At 43.6% G+C, this 21,801-nt stretch overlaps 1 protein-coding gene across 3 annotated transcripts in view; it reads left to right on the forward strand.

The window, feature by feature from the left end:
- Positions 1–11,364: 11,364 nt before the first annotated feature.
- The window catches only part of DDX17 (DEAD-box helicase 17), a 60,921-nt gene continuing 50,484 nt past the window's right edge, over positions 11,365–21,801 (forward strand). For 2 of the 3 annotated variants that reach the window (XR_012678541.1, XM_075182832.1), the window contains exons 1-4: positions 11,365–11,603; positions 19,728–19,863; positions 20,395–20,491; positions 20,599–20,732. Coding sequence is in view for 2 of the 3 variants with exons in the window: in XM_075182832.1 (XP_075038933.1) it covers positions 11,569–11,603; positions 19,728–19,863; positions 20,395–20,491; positions 20,599–20,732 (402 nt within the window). In the remaining variant the exon portion in view is untranslated. The remainder of the gene's footprint in view (positions 11,604–19,727; positions 19,864–20,394; positions 20,492–20,598; positions 20,733–21,801) is intronic. The other variant, XM_075182831.1, reaches the window with a different exon arrangement.

The following is a 21,801-nucleotide window of genomic DNA, read 5'->3' on the forward strand; positions in this document are numbered from 1 at the left end:
CCCTGCTCGCAATCTTACAATCTATAGGTCAATGATCAATGGTTAAATCTACATACTGCATATTGGTCCAGCCACATTGCAAAGGATAAAAAGTGATTTGTATGCTATGTGATCCAGTCACAAAAGCAATGTTGATCTGGGGCCAGAGGGTTGTTGTCTTGTGTAAATTGTATAAAGGGTGGTAATATGGTAGCCTAGTAAGGTTAAGAGGGTAGTTGAGGAATATTATAAGCTTGCCTGAAGAAGTGGGTTTCAGAGAATGCATTAAAGTTTGTTGACCAGAGGAAAGACGTATTCTACGAGGGAGGGAATTTCACAGAGTGGGTGCAGCTCGAAAAAAGTCCTGTAACCGGGAATGGGAGGATGTAATGAGAGTAGAAGAGAGACGCAGGTCTTGTGCAAAACGGAGTTGTCGAGTTGGGAGATATTTTAAGACAAGTGTGGAGATGTATGTTGGTGCAGTTCTGATGATGTCCTTGTATGTTAGTGTTAGGAACCCCTCCAGCCGGCACAACACAACCCGGAGTCTACTCTGCCAGTCAGGTGTTCACTGGAGCCCCTGATGGTGGGGACAGACTGGGCTGCAGACTGACAGAGGGTCGTGAAGTGTGTACCGGCTGGGGAGAACCCAGGCAAGAAGAGTCAGGTCCACGCAGAGGTCAAAGGTCGGCAGCAGGTTACAGTAACAATGAACAAGCTGAGGTCAGAGGTCACAGGCAAAGTAGCAGAACGAGTAAACGCGCCAAGGATCAGGGTCACAGGAAACACAAGCGAAGTCAAATACGAAGCCAAGGGTCATACACGGGAAGTCAAAACGTAGATACAGGAACTGGAACAAGCAGGTCAGCAGACTGGAGCACAGAAGCTATAACCGGCAATGAGGCAGCAGACCTCATTGCCTTAAATACAACCCACAACCAATCAGAACCTGCCCCTAGACAAGGCCACACTTGTAGGCTAATTGCCAGCACCTAGCAAGACCAATCAGGGCTTAGCCCTGAAATCCACAGCTGCAGGCTAATGCCTGCTAATTCAGCCACAGGCTAAATCTGCCTGATTGTCCCTAGAGCGCATGCGCGCCTGGCTGCCAGGACACGGCGCTGAGGAAGCGTCCGACCGTTGCCTTGGCAACGGTCGGGAGTTGGAAGGAAATGACGTCCCAGTCGTCATGGTGACGGCCGGGACCTTGGGACCGACAGGAAGCGAGCCGCGGCGGCTGTGAGTACCGCCGCGGCTCGTGACAGTACTCCCCCCCTTGAGGAGGGGTTAAGGAACCCCGACATCCCGGTTTCCTTGAAAATTTTTTAAAGAACTCCTTCAACTGTTTAGGAGCATCGAGTTGTCTCCGTGGGATCCAAGACCGTTCTTCTAACCCACGATTCCTCCACTGCACTAGGAAGTGCACCTGACCTTGCACTTTTTTGGAATCCAAGATCTTCTGAACAACGTATCTTGGTGATCTGTTTGATTTTCTCTAAGGCAAATTTGAAGACTGGATTTGAGTAGGATATAATACCGGCTTCAACAGAGAACAGTGAAATGTGTTGGGAATTCTCAACGAGCCCGGAATTCTTAACCTAAATGCGACAGAATTAACCTGCTTGATGATAAGGAACAGGCCGATGAACTTGGGACCCAACTTTTTGCAAGGCTGTCTGAGTTTAATGTTTTTTGTAGACAGCCACACTCTCTGGCCCACCTTGAAGGAGCAGATGGTACGGTGGCGATCCGAAATTTTTTTTGCGACAACTGATGCTTGTTTCAGAGATGCCTGTACTTTCCTCCAGATAACTCTGAGATCTCTTGCAGTGGAACGGATCTCCTGGACAACAACTGGGTTAAGCGAATACAGGGAGTTAGATCTGGGGTGAAAACCATAATTGCAGAAAAACTGAGAAGTTTTAGTAGATGAATGACAGGAATTGTTACAGGCAAATTCCGCCCAGGGTAACAAGGAAGACCAATTATCATGGAACTCTGACGTGTAGCATCGCAAAAACTTTTCCAAGGACTGGTTAACTCTTTCGGTCTGCCCATTAGACTGAGGGTGATATGCGGATGATAAACTAACCTTGATTCCGAGAAGGGTACAGAAAGATCTCCAGAATTGCGCTATGAACTGAGAACCCCGATCGGAAACTATGTCAGTAGGGAGTCCATGGAGCCGGAAAATATGTTGAATGAATAAGACGGCCAAATCCCGAGCTGTAGGCAGTCTGGGTAAGGGAACGAAATGGGACATCTTGCTGAACCGGTCTACCACGACCCAAATGGTATTGTGTCCTGCAGAATGTGGTAGATCCACTATAAAGTCCATGGACAAGTGGGTCCATGGTTTTGCAGGTGGTGCCAAAGGAACTAACTGGCCTATTGGGCGGATCCTAGGAACTTTGTTTCTGGCACAAACCTCACATGAGAGGACATGACTCCTGACGTCAGCAGACATAGATGGCCACCAGACTGTACGGGAAAGGATTTCTAACGTCTTGAAAATTCCAGGATGCCCTGCAACCCTACTGTTATGCGCCTCTGCAATAACCGCCTTCCTTAGATGGACTGGAACAAAGAGACGTCGCTCCGGAGTAGTATCAGGGGCTAATTTCTGGAATCTCTGAAGTGTGATACTCAGATCTTGGGTCAACCCGGCATGGATTACAGAAGGAGGAATAATCGGCTCTGGGATAGTGACTGGAATGTGGTGTGCCGAGAAACTTCTGGAAAGGGCATCTGCCCGGACATTTTTGGAGCCTGGTCGGTAGGTGATCAGGAAGTTAAACCGGGTAAAGAATAACGCCCACCGGGCCTGTCTGGGATTTAAACGTTTGGCTGACTGTATATATTGTAAATTCTTGTGATCGGTAATGACAGAGATCTGATGTGAAGCACCCTCCAACCAATGCCGCCACTCCCCGAAGGCCCATTTGATTGCCAATAGTTCTCTATTACCGACATAATAGTTGGCCTCCGCTGAAGAGAACTGACGGGAGAAATAAGCACATGGGTGCTACGATTAGTATGAGGATCCTTCTGCGATAGGATGGCACCGGCACCGATGTCAGAGGCGTCGACCTCAAGAATAAATGTCCTAGCTGGATCCGGATGTCTAAGGACCTGAGCGGAGACAAAGGCCTTTTTCAGGCTTTCGAATGAGGCTACTGCTTGGGACGACCAATTAGTTGGATCCATTCCTTTACGGGTCAGAGCGACAATGGGAGCCACAATGTCGGCAAAGTTGTGAATGAATCTCCTATAATAATTGGAGAAGCCCAGGAACCTCTGCACCGCCTTAAGATTGTTGGGTTGCACCCAATCCAAAATAGCCTGGACCTTAGCTGGATCCATGGAGAATCCCTCAGAAGAGATTACATAGCCTAAAAAGGATACCCTCTGCACCTCGAACTCACACTTTTCCAGCTTAGCGTACAGGTGGTTCTCTCGTAATTTCTGTAGAACTTGTTTGACGTGAGTCTGATGGGCGGGCAAAGATCTGGAATAGATGAGGATATCATCTAAATAGACGACCACGAAACAACCAAGGAATTCCCGAAGAACTTCATTGATCAAGTCCTGGAACACTGCAGGTGCATTGCTAAGGCCAAACGGCATGACCAGATACTCGTAGTGGCCAGAGTGCGAATTGAATGCCGTCTTCCACTCATCTGCTTCCTTGATACGGATGAGATTATACGCTCCACGAAGGTCGATTTTTGTGAAGACCGTAGCCCCTCTCAATTGATCAAAAAGTACGGAAATGAGCGGGAGAGGATAGGTGTTCTTAATTGTGATAAGATTCAATCCCCGGTAATCTATACAGGGTCTTAGCCCTCCATCCTTTTTGGATACAAAGAAGCATCCTGCTCCTACGGGAGATTTAGATGGCCTGATAAAGCCTTTCTCCAGATTTTCATCGATGTATTCCTGCATGGATTTGGTCTCGGGAACAGAGAGAGAGTACAGGCGACCCTTAGGCAACTTGGAACCAGGAATAAGCTCGATGGCACAGTCGAAGTCACGGTGAGGTGGTAAGGTGTCAGCAGCTTTCTTGGAGAACACATCCCAGAACTCATGATATTGTGAGGGAAGCTGCTCCGGAATAGACTGAATCACCCGCAGGGGCAGTGACAAGCAGGCCTGTGTACAATAAGAGCTCCACTGGACAATTTCTCCTTTTACCCAGTCCATGACAGGGTTATGACGGGAAAGCCATGGGTGGCCCAAGATCAAGGGAACTGAGGAACAATCGATAAGGAGGAAGGTTATTGACTCTGAATGGAGAGCTCCGATTTTTAATTGTAGTGGCGAGGTCTCCCAGGAAATCTTGCCACCAGGCAACGGACCTCCATCTAAGCCACAGACAGTAATAGCGGACTTGAGTTCTACCATCGGAATTTTAGCAGCGTGTGCGAACCCGATGTCCAGGAAGTTGCCTGCAGCTCCACTATCAACGAAGGCGGACAGGTCCATTGAACGAGCACTAAACGTGAGTTGTGCAGGGATCAATAAGGCATTTTTCGGGGAGACAATCTGTAGACCTAGGTGAACTTTCCCCTCGTTCCCTAGGCATGCTCTTTTCCCGGCTTATTCGGGCAGGAACGGGAGAAGTGGCCTTTTGTGCCGCAATAGAGACATAAGCCCTGTGATCTTCTCTTGTCTCTTTCCTCAGGGGAGAGACGATACGCTCCCAATTGCATGGGTTCCTCACCATCCGTGGGAACAGGAATGAAGCCGGATAGATGTGATGATGTCTCCTTTTCGGTTTTCCGCTCTTTAAATCTCCTATCGATTTTAATGGAGAGGTGCATCAGATCCTCCAGAGAGGTAGGAGATGGGTACTGCACCAAAGAGTCTTTGACCTGTTCCGACAGGCCAAGACGGAACTGACTCCGCAAGGCAGGATCATTCCATCCACTATCAGGTGACCATCTACGGAATTCAGCGCAGTATTCCTCTGCCGAGCGCCGGCCTTGTTTCAAGGCCCGTAGATGAGCTTCAGCGGAGGCAATACGGTCCGGGTCGTCATATAATAGACCTAACGCCTCGAAGAAAGCGTCTACCGACTGCATGGCAGGACTGGTCTGCGGCAAGGAAAACGCCCAGGACTGGGGGTCACCCTGTAGAAGGGAAATGATAATCCCGACTCTTTGATGCTCTGACCCAGAGGAGCGGGGTCTCAATCGGAAATAGAGCTTGCAGCTCTCCCTGAAATTCCGAAACAGGGACCTATTTCCAGAGAAGCGATCCGGCAAGTTCATCTTAGGTTCACAGACGGAACTTGAAGTGGGTTGTGACACTTTTGCGGCTTCTTCTTGAACAGACAGACGCTCAGCCAGTCCCTGGATCATCTGATATAAGGACTCAACATGGGCTGCTAAGGCTTGTGCCGGAGACGGTGAGGATCCACTTGCGTCCATTCCAACCTCGTCTCCGTGAGTGGGCCGGTTATAATGTTAGGAACCCCTCCAGCCGGCACAACACAACCCGGAGTCTACTCTGCCAGTCAGGTGTTCACTGGAGCCCCTGATGGTGGGGACAGACTGGGCTGCAGACTGACAGAGGGTCGTGAAGTGTGTACCGGCTGGGGAGAACCCAGGCAAGAAGAGTCAGGTCCACGCAGAGGTCAAAGGTCGGCAGCAGGTAACAGTAACAATGAACAAGCTGAGGTCAGAGGTCACAGGCAAAGTAGCAGAACGAGTAAACGCGCCAAGGATCAGGGTCACAGGAAACACAAGCGAAGTCAAATACGAAGCCAAGGGTCATACACGGGAAGTCAAAACGTAGATACAGGAAACAGGAACTGGAACAAGCAGGTCAGCAGACTGGAGCACAGAAGCTATAACCGGCAATGAGGCAGCAGACCTCATTGCCTTAAATACAACCCACAACCAATCAGAACCTGCCCCTAGACAAGGCCACACTTGTAGGCTAATTGCCAGCACCTAGCAAGACCAATCAGGGCTTAGCCCTGAAATCCACACCTGCAGGCTAATGCCTGCTAATTCAGCCACAGGCTAAATCTGCCTGATTGTCCCTAGAGCGCATGCGCGCCTGGCTGCCAGGACACGGCGCTGAGGAAGCGTCCGACCGTTGCCTTGGCAACAGTCGGGAGTTGGAAGGAAATGACGTCCCGGTCGTCATGGTGACGGCCGGGACGTTGGGACCGACAGGAAGCGAGCCGCGGCGGCTGTGAGTACCGCCGCGGCTCGTGACAGTTAGTGGAAGAATTTTATATTGGATTCGGTAGAAAACAGGCAACCAATGTAGAGACTGACAGAGTGGCTCAGCAGAGGAATAACAATTTTCAAGGAAGATCAGTCTGGCCGCTGCAGTAAGAAGGGAATTGCAGTAGTCAATGCGGGAGATGATAAGTGCAGGAATTAACGTTTTTGCAGTGTCTTGTGTAAAATATGTGCATGTTTTTTAGATGTATGTAACATGATTTAGATTTAGAGTCGATGTGGGGAACAAAGGATAGTTGCGAGTCAAGGACCACACCTAGGCAGTGAGCTTGCAGGGTGGGATTTATGGTCATATTGTCAACAGAAATAGAAATGTCAGGTAGGTAACTTCTGTTGGTGGGTGGGAATATTATTAACTCTGTTTTTGAAAGATTGAGTTTGAGTGGATGAGAGGACATCCAAGATGAAATGGCAGAAAGATAGTCAGTAATGCAGGACATCACAGATGGGGAAAGATCAGGAAAGGACAGATAACTTTGGTTATCATCCGCATAGAGATGATACTGAAATCCAAAGAAGCTAGGACCTAGGGATTGTAGCATTTATATGAGAAGAGAGTGATCAACCGTGTCGAATGCAGCAGAGACATCCAGGAGAATTAGAAGAGAGTAATGGCCTTTAGTTTTAGCAGTGATCAAATCATTAACAACCTTAGTCAATGCAATCTCTGTTAAGAGCAAAAACCTGAATGAAAAGGATGCATGTGAGGCAAGCGTAGGCAAGTCACTCTAGAAGCTTGGAGGAGCATAAGAACTGAGAGATGGGATAGTAATTTGAGAGAGAGTTTTGATCCCCCTGCCATAATACCAAACCAACCCCGAGCTGATCAGCATGGGGCTGTGGGAGTGGGGTTAAATTTGTGCCGACCCCCTACCCCTAGGAAGACTCAGCCCTGTGCCCTTAGCACTAGGGCTCTTCCTATGACTCTGGGGCGGTGGGTGTAGGGTAATAAAGTGAAAGTAAAGAAAGAGTAAGTAAAAAAACAACATGTTACTTTGTGGATGTACAAGTCCCAGCCAGCCCGATCTGCCATTAACAGTCTGGGCATGCTGGTGCTTGCAGAACTACTAGCACCAGCATACCCATGGCAGCCAGGGCATACTGGCACTTGGAGAACCAAAGCTGCGCATGGAAACTTTGAAAACTAAGAAACACAGGTATATTTTCGGTACACCCACCGCCCCAAGGGTGTAAGAAAAGCCCTACTGCTTTCAGCACGGGGCTGGGTCTCCCTAGGGAAGGGGGCCCACACATTTTTTTTGTCAACCCCACTCTCTAGGAAATCCAGCCCTGTGCTGAATAGCCTGGGGTTGGTTTGTCATTGTGGCAGGGCTGCAGTGTGTTCCCCTGCTATAGTGCATACTTGCCAACTCTCCCGGAATGTCTTGGAGACTCCCAAAATCCGGGTAGGTCTCCTGGACTCCCGGGAGAGCAAGAAAGTCTCCCGCATCCTACAATTTGCTAGCCAAAATTATGTGAACTGTGTATTTTGGCCCCGCCCCCGCAACAAAATGGCATTTATGTCGTGGGGACAGGGCCAAAATGACGTGATTGACCACACCCCAACAACCCCGGCTGGTCTCTGTGAAATCAGAGGAACCACAGCATTTTTCCCCTTTGATTGTGTGGAAACCGGCACTAGCCTAGAAGAACTAGTGTTAATATAATTAGTAGGGGGGACCCCACGCATTTCTTTAAATACAAAAAAAATCTCTTTTTTACACAGTAACGAGCCGACGGGTCAGGCGGTTGTAATGCTGACTGCAGCGCCTGTGTACTAAAGCAGCCCTGTGCCCGAATTTAACACGCCACGGATCTCGGATCCGTGGCTTGATTAATTCGGGCTCATGCAAAGTCTAAATACATACGTAAAATATGGAGCACTAGTTGCGCTCAGAATGCGTGCCCTAATGAATCAGGCCCTTGGTGCATATTTATAAAGTATTGCATACTTGCCTACTTTCGGCAAGTGCAGTCCGGGAGAGGGGTGTGACTAGAGAGCGTGTCACGGCCAAACGTATCATTTTGGCCCCGCCCCTGCGATAAAAATGCCGCTTTTTTGCGGGGGGCTGGGCCAAAATGATGCAATTCACCACGAATCGTGTCATTTTGGCCAGGCAATTGCGGGATGCGGGAGACTTGCCTGCTCTCCCGGGAGTCCATGAGACTGAACCAAATTTCGGGAGTCTCCAGGACATTCCGGGAGAGTTGGCAAGTATGGTATTGCAAGCTAAATGTTTCCCCTTGGTTTAGCATTGTCCAAGAAGAATAAATGATTTAGGATCTTCAAGGAGTTTAGTAGTGATGGGAAATCTAGTTCATTTTGAAGATTAGTTCATTCTAATCTAGTTCACACAAAAGATTAGTTCAAAATATTAGTTCATTTCACTCATTTGACTCAGTAGTTCATCATCATCACATCATCACCATTTATTTATATAGCGCCACTAACTCCGCAGCGCTGTACAGAGAACTCATTCACATTAGTCCCTGCCCCATTGGAGCTTACAGTCTAAATTCCCTAACATACATATATATACACACACACAGACAGAAAGAGAGAGATAGACTAGGGTGAATTTTGATAGCAGCCAATTAACCTACTAGTATGTTTTTGGAGTGTGGGAGGAAACCGGAGCACCCGGAGGAAACCCACGCAAACACGGGGAGAACATACAAACTCCTCACAGAGGAGTTCATTTCACTCAGTAGTTCATTTCACTCGGTAGTTCATTTAGTTCATTTAGCTCAGTTAGTTCAATTAGATCACTGGCCCTGGAACACTACTGAGAGAAGTGATTGGAGACATAGAATTAGTCTATTACACATACTGTAGATGAGTTATAGTCCTGTTAAAATTATCAGGCAAGTTTAATATGTCAGATCATTTTTAATATTTTAAAAAGGGCAATCACTTATACAAAAACTAGTAGTGACATGTTGAGCTCTGCAAAGGTAATTACATTTTCATTATTATTTTTTATTTCCATAATATGCAAATAAAAAAGACCCAAATTCAGAGTATTATAAAGTGTCACTTTTTTGTTTTTAAAAGTGAGATCAGTGCAATCAGGATATAGGGGAGATGTATCAAACCTTAGGGGGGAATTTTTACAGCTGTAAAAAGACCCAAAATAGGCATCATGTCACTGGGGGCGGGGCCAAAAGGCGTAATTCACGAAGCCCCGCCCCCTACGCCAATACCACGCTCCAGGAACTCCCAGACGTAGCCAACATAATGTTGGCAATTATGACTAATCAGCATCTGTCATTTATCTAGCAGAGTCAATAAAATGGTAGAAACTGATTAGTTGCTATGGGCAATGTTTGCACTTTATCTCTCTTGAAGGTTTAATACATCTCCCCTGTATATATGGTGCAGTAAACAGAACTACAGTATATAGCATGCAGCACTCAGCAGTGCAGTGTGTCTTGAGCTGACAAGGAAGGGAATCTATCCTGTGACTCATGAGCTAAATCATCTGAATGATTGAAAATATTCGAAAGAGTGGAAAGATCCGAAAGAGTGGAATGATTTGAAGAGTGAAATGATTTGAAGACTCGTATGAGTCACTGAGTGAAATGAACTAGATGAACTAATGAACAGTGATCAGCTCCACAGTCTCACACAATGTCTGAGCACAGCAGTGCCACCTTTGGTAGTTTAGAGGTACTGACTCATGAGTATTACATGAGAGAGCTGAATAGAAACAAAAGAGCCAGTGTGAATGAGACAGTGATACCCCATTCATACTGCACCAAAATCCCGGGTTTTTGCCGGGGCGAGCTCAAACGACCCGGGTCTTGGTGCAGTATGAATGGTACAAGTCAAAAATCCCGGGTCTAAAAACCCGGGTCTTTAACCCGGGATTTATCGAGGGGTAATTCCCGGGTTGCCTACACTATGAATGGTTGCACAGAAAACAAGCTGATTGGCTGTCTGCCTGTCTCTGGAGGATTTGGAATTAGGCATTTCTCATTCATTTTATGCTTGCCAAAAAGTGGCCATTAATTTTCCATCTAGAAGTCTAGTCTTTTGGGGTAATCATTGAAATATGCAATGCCTAGCTTTAAAAGCTCCTACAACCTTCCCTTAAATATATGTTTCCCAGTCTCTTTATGCCTTTCAGAAAGCCCTCCTAGACTAGTACGACTAAATATATAAGCCAATTGGAAGTATCCTTTATTCATTATTGTATTATTGTATTGTGTATCACCATTTTTCAGCCAATGAAAACTGCTCTGGTGATGACTCCCAGGGCACAGACTTGTGCAGTATGAATGGGGTCAACCCGGCAAATTCCCGGGTCCGAGGTGCAGTATGAATGGTGTTTCTGAGCCGGGACACTCCGAGCCCCGGCAAAAACCCGGCTTGAAAAATGATATTGCCGGGGCGGCAGTATGAAAGCGGTATGAGTGAGGCTGCTACAGTTGCTCTGCTTTATCTCTAACTCCTCCCACTTGTTTTAGTTCCTGGTGAACTAATCTTTGTCAGAGCTGTGAACTATTGAAGAATAGTTCATTTGAACTAATCATTCGTGAACTACCCATCACTGGAGTTTAGTCCTCCTGCTCAATGTTGAAAATAAATAGAAATAATTGAAAATATTTTTATTTATATATTTGCAACTTCGCGCCCAATACTGTGCACATGAAAATTGTGTTTACAGCACCAAAATATTGTATGCATAAACCATACCGAATTAATACAAACGGGGAGAACAGAACAGATTATTCATAATACTCTCCTTTTGTTGTCATAATATAACTGTATTGACTGTACATTACTTATGCATTACTGAATAAACTTGCGGACTTTGATTCTCGTAACTGCAGTTATACGAGTTAGCTGATAATAAAATAAATTGTCATATAAAGATTTATTTCTTCTAAGCAAGGCTTCCGCATTCACAACAAAAAGGGCGACTGAAACCTGTACTCCAACACTTGTTTGACTGCTGGCTTGAAATTGAAACAAACACATTTCAAAACAATAGTGCGAATTACGTCACGTAAGGGGCTACTTTCGATTCTTGACTGATATACGTGATTCTTGGCTAGAGCATCTTTGCTATTTAACAGTGTTTTACACTACGTAAACAGCGTAGAGCTCCATTTCAAGCTATCGAGTTCAAGAGAAGACGACGGCGGCCATTTTGTGCTAGCGCTTAGTGTGAGGACATCAGCTGTTTGTCCTCCATGTCTATTAATATCTTAAAATTAGGAAAAAAGACTTAATTCCCCACTTCTCCAGACATTTGCTGCGTCCAATATTGAATTGTTGGTTCAAATACAAACATTATTTTAGGATCTGCTATACAGCAACGACAAGATGAGAGGAAGTTTCATGGATCGAGACCGAGGCGGGTGAGAATAATATTGCGTAATAACAGTTGTTATTGCATTCTGTATGTTAATATAAATTCATGTTAAATCGGGATTGCTGATGTTCTAACTGCTCGTCATATTTGTTAGCTTATTGACTGCAGCTGATGTCTGCTAACCCGCCCGTATAAACAAGCAGATGTGCAGCAAGAACTCACTATACAACCGGCTGTGAATTGTCAGAAGATGTGTTTGAGTAGCTCATAGATAGAGTGTTGAAAAGCGCATAATATTTAGGAAATAATGATATGGGAAAAAATTATCTGCTAATATTGTATCACGGATGAGAATCTAGTGAAAAGCAGAATATTTGGCTTCAGTCCAAATACATGTATTTATTTGATTTCTGAGATGTTTGTAATCTCAAAGATTGAACATTCCCTGTACAGCGCTGCACAATACGATGGTGCTACAGAAATAAATAATAATAATAATGAGCAGCAGTGGTGTAGAGTACTCCATGTTGAGTTCAGAAAAAAATAATCTAAAAGGCCATTAAAAGTTAAAGTCGAATAATTGCTTGTGAGGAGACCCAGTTTCTGAAGTTCTTTTAGTTTTCAAAATTTCCAAGTGCAGCTTTTATAAGCATGGATGTGATTACTTAAATGGGAAATATAATTATCCTTTTTTTAATGTATGTAGTTGGTATGTACTATGTAGTTTTGCTTGTTCTGCATTTGGCCTCTACTTATTTCACTCCTGGAATTTGGCCTTAAGTGTTCCTTCAGAATTCGGATTGTTTTTTTTTTTTTGTTCAGCCAGAACAAACCACTTGACATATATGGTGCACTGTATTAAAAGACTAAGGGGCACATTTATCATTGATCGGCAGAAATGAGAAATAGTTATCAATCCTTATCGCATGGATAAGGATTGATCTATTTCTCAAATTTATTAAAAATGGAACACAGAAACATCAGTTCCGAAAAACGGCTGTTTCTGTGATAAAAAAAATCACACTTACCTCCCTCTTCGGACGCGCTGTCTCTAGGATCTCCTCCACGTCATCTTCGTTCCTCTTCTTCTTTCCATTGCGCATGTGCAGTTCCACAAAGATCCCGGTCTGTCTGCAATTCTGCGAGCGGTGAGTGACAGGGAGGGATCATGTGATCCCTCCACACATGCACTGTCCAGCTCTGCTCTTCGGAGCAGAGCTGACAGCATTGGGTTTTTTCATTTCTGATAATGTACGCCAGCTTCAGCTGGCGTACATTATCAATACAAGTTTCCGAAAAAAATGTTTTTTCGGAACTTGTTAGATTGCAGCTGGGAGCAGTCACCATACTGTTGAATGGTGACTGCTCCCAAAAACGAAGAGTGCAAAGCAGCAGATATCCATGATATCTGCTGCGATGCACCCTTAATAAATTTGCGGAGGACACGGATGCACCTTAATTACCCGGTAAAAGCACTATCGTGCTTTCTTAAATATGCCCCTAAATACCAAAAAATGTAAAAATGGGTAGAGTGTCTATCTGTACCCAAACCCTCAACTAGTCCTAGCGTTAGACAGTTTAGGCTGGTTTACGCTATATTAAGGAGACCCCCTTGCCTTAGTCACAACAAGCTCCAGGCCAGTCATCAGCAGCAACAATTCATGTAGCACCACTAATTTTGCAGCACTGTACAAAGAACACATTCACATCAGTTCCTGCCCCATTGGAGCTTACAGTCTAAATTCCCTATCATATACACACACAGAGACTGAGAAAGACTATGGTCAATTTTGATAGCAGCCAATTAACCTACCAGTTTGTTTTTGAAGTGTGGGAGCAAACCAGAGCACTCAGAGGAAACCCACACAAACACAGGGAGAACATACAAACTCCAAACAGCTAAGGCTATTGCCGGGAATCGAACTCATTACCAGTGCTGTAAAGCAGAAGTGCTAACCGCTAAGCCACCGTGCGTCTATACGTCTACTCAGTACACTTGTATCTGAGCTTCTATTTATAATGATTGGTTTGTATTTATGATCTCTCATTCCATTTCATGCAATAAGTTACTATATATAATAGTCTTAGTTTGTAGAGGAAACTCCATCCAGTGCCATTTGGGGACACAGAGTAATGAATAGGCAAGGCTCTCCAAGTACCTCCTTCTCTACTTTATCAGGGCTAGTATTTAATTTCTATGGTCACAGGCATATTATTATTATCTTTTTCTCTTTATTTAACGTTCATAAAAGAGTATGTTTCTATGTGCAGATACTGTAATTACTGTATTGACACTGCTCATTTTTGTTTGCACCTTTATCAGAATGCTTTGAATACATCACATATTAGCAACAATTTAATTGCCTACTAAAGCAGTCACTATTGTGCGCTGTATGTGTTTTCACAGAATATAATAGCAAAGTAGGGAAGATCTGTGGAAAGTAGATCTGCCAGCCCATCAAATGGTGGCTTTGTTTGACTGAAGAAGAGTTAAGAGAGTGGCGTTAGTGCTGTGCTAATACTAGAAGAGTAACTTGGGAATCTAGGGCCTGATGCATTAAGGAACTTAAATTAAGAAGTTTCTTATTTAAGTCTCCTGGACAAAACCATGTTACAATGCAAGGGGAGAAAATTAGTTTTCTGTTTTGCACATAAGTTAAATACTGGCTGTTTTTTCATATAGCACACAAATACTTGATAGCTTTTTTGTACACTGAAATTTAAAGTTGATATTAGTGTGCTACATGAAAAAACAGTGAGTATTTAATAGAGATGGTCACTGACCCACGTGTTTTGGTTTTGCTTTTGGTTTTGCAAAACCACCATTGCGTGTTTTGGTTTTGGGTTTGTTTTGCTATTTTGTTGGAAAATCAATGTTTTTGGGCCTAAAATAACCCAATTTAGTGCTCCAACTGTTTCATAGATAAGTAATCTAATTGCAGAGGTAATAAATCATCCAAAAAACAGTTTAATTCCTGGTAGGTAGGCCTTCATTTATTCTACACACAAAACAGATTGTCTTCCTTTCCATCTATGCATATTGGCAATGCAGCCATCGTCTTTGGATGTATATTACACCCTACACTTATAGTTAAATATGTAAAGAAATGGAAAAAGGCAGTTTGCTTTCTGTCTCTATAGGCCCCACTCCACTTGTTTAAAAGAACAAAAAATTCATCCGTTATAGACTGTACAATATTAATTGAAATGGACAAAGCCAGTTTGGTTTCTGGCTCTCTAGGCCCCCCTCCACTTGTCGAAAATACAAAAAAATTCAGCCGTTATAGACTGTACAATATTAATTGAAATGGACAAAGCCATTTTGGTTTCTGGCTCTCTAGGCCCCCCTCCACTTGTCGAAAATACAAAAAAATTCAGCCGTTATAGACTGTACAATATTAATTGAAATGGACAAAGCCAGTTTGGTTTCTGGCTCTCTAGGCCCCCCTCCACTTGTCGAAAATACAAAAAAATTCAACCGTTATAGACTGTACAATATTAATTGAAATGGACAAAGCCAGTTTGGTTTCTGGCTCTCTAGGCCCCCCTCCACTTGTCGAAAATAATAAAAAATTCAGCCGTTCTAGACTGTACAATATTAATCAAAATGGACAAAGCCAGTTTGGTTTCTGGCTCTCTAGGACCCCCTCCACTTGTCGAAAATACAAAAAAATTCAGCCATTATAGACTGTACAATATTAATTGAAATGGACAAAGCCAGTTTGGTTTCTGGCTCTCTAGGCCCCCCTCCACTTGTCGAAAATACTAAAAATTTCAGCCGTTATACACTGTACAATATTAAGAGAAATGGACAAAGCCAGTTTGGGGTCACTCTGTCTATGACACCCTACCCTTAAGGATAAATTGCCCAAACAGCAGCCTTTCAAGACGGTACGTGATATAGAAATCCCTTTCCTCTTTGGGGGTAGATTGCACCCTACACTTACATAGAAAGTTTTAAAAAGATGTTATCGTCATCATCTTCAGCTTCATCCTCACCCTCATCAGTGTGTACGTCATCATCACAGACTATCAATTCATCGCCGCTTGAATCCGCCATTAGAGAACAGTCAGTGCTTGGATGGTGAAGGCCTTCCTCGTGGAAGATGTAGTTCATTTTTATAAACATCATTTTCTCCACACTTTTGGGAAGTAACCTTCTACGGCGATCACTGACTAAGTTCCCTGCTGTGCTGAACACTCGTTCAGAGTATACACTGGAGGGTGGGCAGCTTAAGTATTGCAAAGCAAGTTTGTACATGGGTTTCCAAATGGCCTGCATTTCTTCCCAGTAAGGAAAGGGACTGTCTGACATTTCCATATCAACTACCTCTTGAAAGTAATCCTCCACATCCTTTGCATGTTTATACTCGTATTGGATGGAGTTATGGGCAAAGTGACACATTTTTTTGAAAAATCCTACAAACCAGCCCAAATGTTAAATTGTTCTGGTCTGCCCCCTGCGTCTTCCCTGCTTCTTTTTGGGAAATTTAATTTTTTACGAGCAGCAGCAGCTTGAGAAAGTGAAGGAGGACACGTCGTCAAGCCGAGGCCCAGTTCAGCGGCCAACTTGCTGAGCAATAGCTCCTTGCAAAAGTTCACATCTCGCTCATTTACAAGTAAAGACTCAATGTAGGTCTTAAACCTTGGATCAAGCACAGTGGCCAAAACGTACTGATCCGAGTTCAAGATCTTAATAACTCGAGGATCATTGTGAAGTGAATGAAGTACTTGATCGACAAGGCCAACATACTTTGCTGAATTGCTTGCTTTCAGCTCCTCCTTCATTTTTTCAAGCTGCTTTTCCAATAGTCTAATTAAAGGAATGACTAGCGGAGTCTGCACTCACCTCACACGTCACAACTTCACATGGTTTCAGCACCTTGCACAGCACTGAAAGGATTCCCCACTGTACAAGAGTGAAATACATCCCCCCTCCTTTCCCAATGTCATGGCTTGTGCAATATGCTTGGATGGCTTTGTGCTGTTCCTTCATCCTCTGAAGCATGTACAGGGTGGAATTCCACCTAGTTACCACCTCTTGCTTAAATGGTGGCAGGGTAAGTTAAACTGCTCTTGGAGCTGCTGTAATCTACATGCTGAATGTCTGAAATGGCCTGAAATTTTATGGGCCACCGAAAGCATCTCCTGCACCTCACGGTTATTTCGTAGGAAGCTCTGCACCACCAAGTTGATGGTGTGAGCAAAACAGGGAATGAGTTGGAAATCACCCAGCTGTAATGCTCGCACTATATTGTTGGCGTTATCAGAAATTACATACCCTGGGGAGAGTCCAAGTGGTATAAGCCATGTATCAATCACATCTCTCAGTTTGCATAACAAATTGTCAGCTGTATGCCTGTTAGTGAAGCCGGTGATACAAAGAGTGGCCTGCCTGTGACAATGTTACGTAGTGGTGTACAAGCTGCTGCTGGTGAAGGTGAATGACCAACCTAGTGGGCTGTCACAGTCATATAGTCTTTGGTTTGCCCACTTCCACTTGTCCACATATCTGTGGTGAAGTGGACAGTGGGCAGAATGGCATTTTTCAGCTCAATCTCTACATTTTTACACACTTTTTGGTATAGTTGCGGAATTGCTTTACGGGAGAAATGGTGTCGCGATGGAATTCTGTAACGCCTCAATTAACTGTGAAAAACCAGCTGCGTTTATTGTGGAGATTGGACGCACATCTAACACTAACATTGCAGCCATGGCGTCTGTGATTCGCTTGGCGACTGGGTGATTGCTGTCATATTTGTTTCCCCTAGCAAATGATTGTTTCACAGTTAATTGCTGAAATGTAGGACTGCTCATTTTCTTGACTTGCCTCTGGGCTGACGATTCACCCCCAGCAGCAGCAACAGCAGCAGCAGCAGTGGGACTAACGCTTTCTTCAGAGGAATCAATAATAGTGCAGGAGTCATCCAACCTTAATAAGTGGGATGCCGGGCTAACTCTGAGCGCTACTGAGGATATTGATGAGGATGGTGTGGTGGGTGTATTTTGTAGCCGTCGGTGAGCGGAGGGTCTTAGCTGATGATGATGGAGTGCTTGTAATTTTTTGGGAAGAACTTTAAGCTTTTCCCAACACTTTGCCATGAACTCTCGTTAAATGGCGTAACATAGACGAGGTTCCAAGATGGTTAAGGTCCTTCCCTCGACTGACTGTGGCTTGACATACACTACAAATGGCTATACAATTGTTGTCTGGATTTGGGTAGAAATAATTCCACACATAAGAAGTGGATTTTTTTGTTTTATGCCCAGGCATGACAATGGCCTTTTTCTTGTCACATGCCAGAACTGCTGCCACTGGTGCAGGACTTACACTAACAACCTCATCCTCATTAGCGCCCTCGTCGCCTACACAAATCTCCCCCTCATCCTCTTCTAATTCCAAAGTGGCATCCTCAATTTATGTATCACCGCCTACACTCGGGCTATTAAGGCACACATCAGCAGAATGCTCATAATTAGACATCCCACTGTTGGATGGACTCTCCACAGGGATTGGTGTCATTTCTGAATCAGAGCAAACATTATCCTCTAATGCTTTACTGTTATCTTGCAGCTCGGCTTTGACGCGTAACAGTAGTTGTGCACCAATTGTAGGCTCGGTAACTTTTTGGGATCTGCCACTAATAGCCAAAGGTGAAGGCCTCATTCTCTCTTTGTCGCTGCGTGTGTAGAATGGCATGTTGACAATTTGTTTTTTATCGGCACTTAACTTTTGCTCAGTAACACTTCTTTTTGCTTCAACACAGTAAAAAAAAAATTTGTTTTGTTTTTTTGGACTGATTTCGAAACACTGTGTAGTTTGACATCGCCTTGCCCAGATGACGTACTGGGAACACTAACATCAGGACTGGTGACGGAACCTGGTTGCTCATTCTGATCATATGTGGAATGCTTTGAATCCATTTTGAGCCCAAAGCACTTGTAGTGCTAAAAATTATTTGGTAAGATACTGCTGACAGATAGTAATTTTGACAGCCAGAAATTTTTATGCACACTTATGGGGGACACCCCAAAAGCACTGGGGAGTGCCAAATATTGAAAAGAAAAAAACCCTCTATTCTCCTCTCTTCTCTAGCGATTTTTGATACAACAATTGGAATCAGAATATTGGATTCTCTGTCCCTGCTCTAATCAGCCTGTGACGACACCCTGCTCTCTCCCTCTGTCAAATGGCGATGGATTTCTGTGGAGGCGGGTATTTATCATTTTGAAGTATCGCGAGAACCGAGATCCGACGACGTCACAATGACGTTCGGCCTCGATTTGGATTCGGAGCGGGCAGGAGAGTACCGAGCTACTCAGCTCGGTACTCGGATACCCAAAGTTCGGGTGGGTTCGGTTCTCGGGGAACCGGACCCGCCCATCTCTAGTATTTAACTTATGTGCAAAACAGAAAATTTATTTTCTCCCCTTGCATTGTAACATGGTTTTGCCCAGGAGACTTAAATAATAAACTTCTAAATTTGAGTTCCTTAATGAATTAGGTCCCTAGTCCTAATATGCCAACTAGGTATCTCCCCATGATGTTTGTCTCACAGCCGGCCTCTTCACCAATGAAGACTGAATGTCTTGAAGGAATGGGAGAAGCTAAAAAAAAAATGTGTGTAATAGAAGCAAAAACAAATACACAGCAGTTATGATGCCATGCTCTACTTGAACCTTTTACCCAACTCAAATATAGTGTCCACTTTTTGGACAGTTTCGGCTGCCAGACTCTTGTGTTTTATAGTTTGATAACTAATTGGGAATGAGTTGGAGTTTTTTAATTCAGGTGTGCTTCTAATTCAGGCCTCATTCATCCCTGGACTTCTTAATGATTTCTGCAGTGTAGGGGTTATTCTCTAGTATTGAAACGAGGATACCCACGATTCTGTGGGTGCCAGGATTAGCTTTTTAGAATTGTGTGTAGTGTAGTGGATGGGAGCGGTGGGGCTTGATGACACCATTACAGCCCCAGCGTGATGACGTCAACAGGCCCTGCTACCATCAGCAGTAATTAGCTATGGGGGGGGTTTTAGGTAAGTTTTCACCCCAATTTGAACACCTACAGTGCTGAGCGCTGAAAGTTCAAAGTATTATAATACTGTCATTTCATCATCCCACCACCCTTTTGTGTATTTGTGTATAATATTTATTTTTGGTTATCTAGTTCCAGTGGCACTCGCTTTCCAAAGTTTGGTAACCCAGGGGAACGACTCCGTAAGAAGCGTTGGGATTTAAATGAACTCCCGAAATTCGAGAAGAACTTTTACACAGAGCATCCTGAAGTAGCTCGCATGATGATGGTAAATGAGGGAAAATTTTACTTGTAATATAACTAAAATAATATGTATTTCTGGAAATCTGCAGTAGTATGAATCACATTATAGGGGCTCTGGTTTTCAATTTTCTTAACTGATACAGAGGTTGTTTTTACCAATTTATGTTTTGCACATCATCTTGAGGAACAAATGCATAAAAATAAATTGTTTGAATTTAATTTATGAATATTGTTAAACCTAACATATTTAAATGTTAGTGTTTGTTTTAGACAGGAGTAGCTGAACATCAATTGTTCTAACTGTAACAATTATGCTGACAGACATTCTTAGGAATTGGCTTGAAGCACAGTGTTGTCACTTTGTCTTCCTGTGTCCAAGGTATGCCAGTTGAATTGCAAACTTACTTTGGCAAAGAAAATTTAAGAATTTGGAGTGTTTTGCTGTGTACAATTATATGCACAATATTAAATATCTTCTTACATTTTTAATTGACTATAGAAATCTTGCAAATTGTTCTTTCTAAATCCATACTTATTTTCACGTTTCTCTGCATAGCATGAAGTAGAAGAACTACGTAGAAAGAAAGAAATTACCGTTCGAGGATTGAACTGTCCAAAACCTGTGTATACTTTTCAACAGGCCAATTTTCCACGTAAGTTCTGTTTTGCCTTTTTATCAAGAACTTTGTGATGCATGTAAAATGTTTTGAATTACAGTAAAATTTTATATATGCCTTTTTTTTTTTAAATGATACTGCAGAGTATGTAATGGATGTTCTTATGGATCAGCGATTCAAGGAACCTACACCCATCCAGTGTCAGGGATTCCCTCTTGCCTTGAGTGGTCGGGATATGGTGGGCATTGCACAGACCGGATCTGGCAAAACACTTGCGGTATCTGATCTTAATTATTCTGATAAACATAATTAAGTGTTCCAGTGTTATTTTCTTCACCAGAAAGCCCCTTTCTCTTTTACTCTATGAAAAAGACACCCCCTACCTTGACCTTACTATTCTTTGAAAATAAATCTAAGGTGAACATATTTGATAAATGTATGCATATTTTAAATGGACTTAAAGGAATTGTCCATTTTTAAGGCAGCAGTAAGACCATGTTATCTGATGATCTGTTCCATAATGTAATGTTTGTACAGTTGTAGGGAATACAGATTCCTATAATTGAATGTCTTGGCAGAGCAAGGAACCAAGGTGTGCAGTGAGTTTGGCACCTGTTTAGAGATGTGCTGCAACATTCCATCAGTTTCTGCATTAATTGTATAATATCAAAGTGTAAACCTGTATTCTCCCCAGCTTTGCGCAAGCAATTACAAGTAACTTAAAAAAAAAACATGAATTCAGTGTACATGGGTGAACAATCAGCATAGGGACCAGGAAACATGATGTTGCTAGCCATGATGGAGAAGTAGTGACATCAGGAGGATGAAAGAAAATTAGATCAGATTTGGACATTTTAATTTTGAGGTGGCATTGGGTCATCCAGGTGGAGATGACAGAGAGGCAGTTGGATATAACCCGTGCATGATACTCATGCATTCTAGTCAAATCAAGCTACTTAAGGTGTTAAAAAGGTTCTTGTCATGCATTTGGGCCTAGCCCAGGACTCCTCACTGGAAGAGCATTACTTCCCGACGCAAGCGCCCTTTTTTAACGTGGTTTTGTCCACATGTCACCACCTCATCATTTTTCTCCATCACCTCATCCTTCATCTTCATCGCCACATTCTTCATCAAGCTACTTAAGGTGTTAAAAACTCCCCACTGTCAACCCCGGCAACCATTAACTACTCCCAACTGTCACTTCTCCTTCAAGAAATATATAGGTCAGTGTATAACTCTGCCTAGCAGGTGGCGCTGCAGCTTGGTTTGTTTTTTTTCCACACACGCCACTAGGCATTTATATAGTAGATAATTTCATCACGTTAAAATTATAATATTAATGGTAA

This window comes from Mixophyes fleayi, chromosome 8 (assembly GCF_038048845.1).
Source record: "Mixophyes fleayi isolate aMixFle1 chromosome 8, aMixFle1.hap1, whole genome shotgun sequence".
NCBI classification, from domain to species: domain Eukaryota; kingdom Metazoa; phylum Chordata; class Amphibia; order Anura; family Limnodynastidae; genus Mixophyes; species Mixophyes fleayi.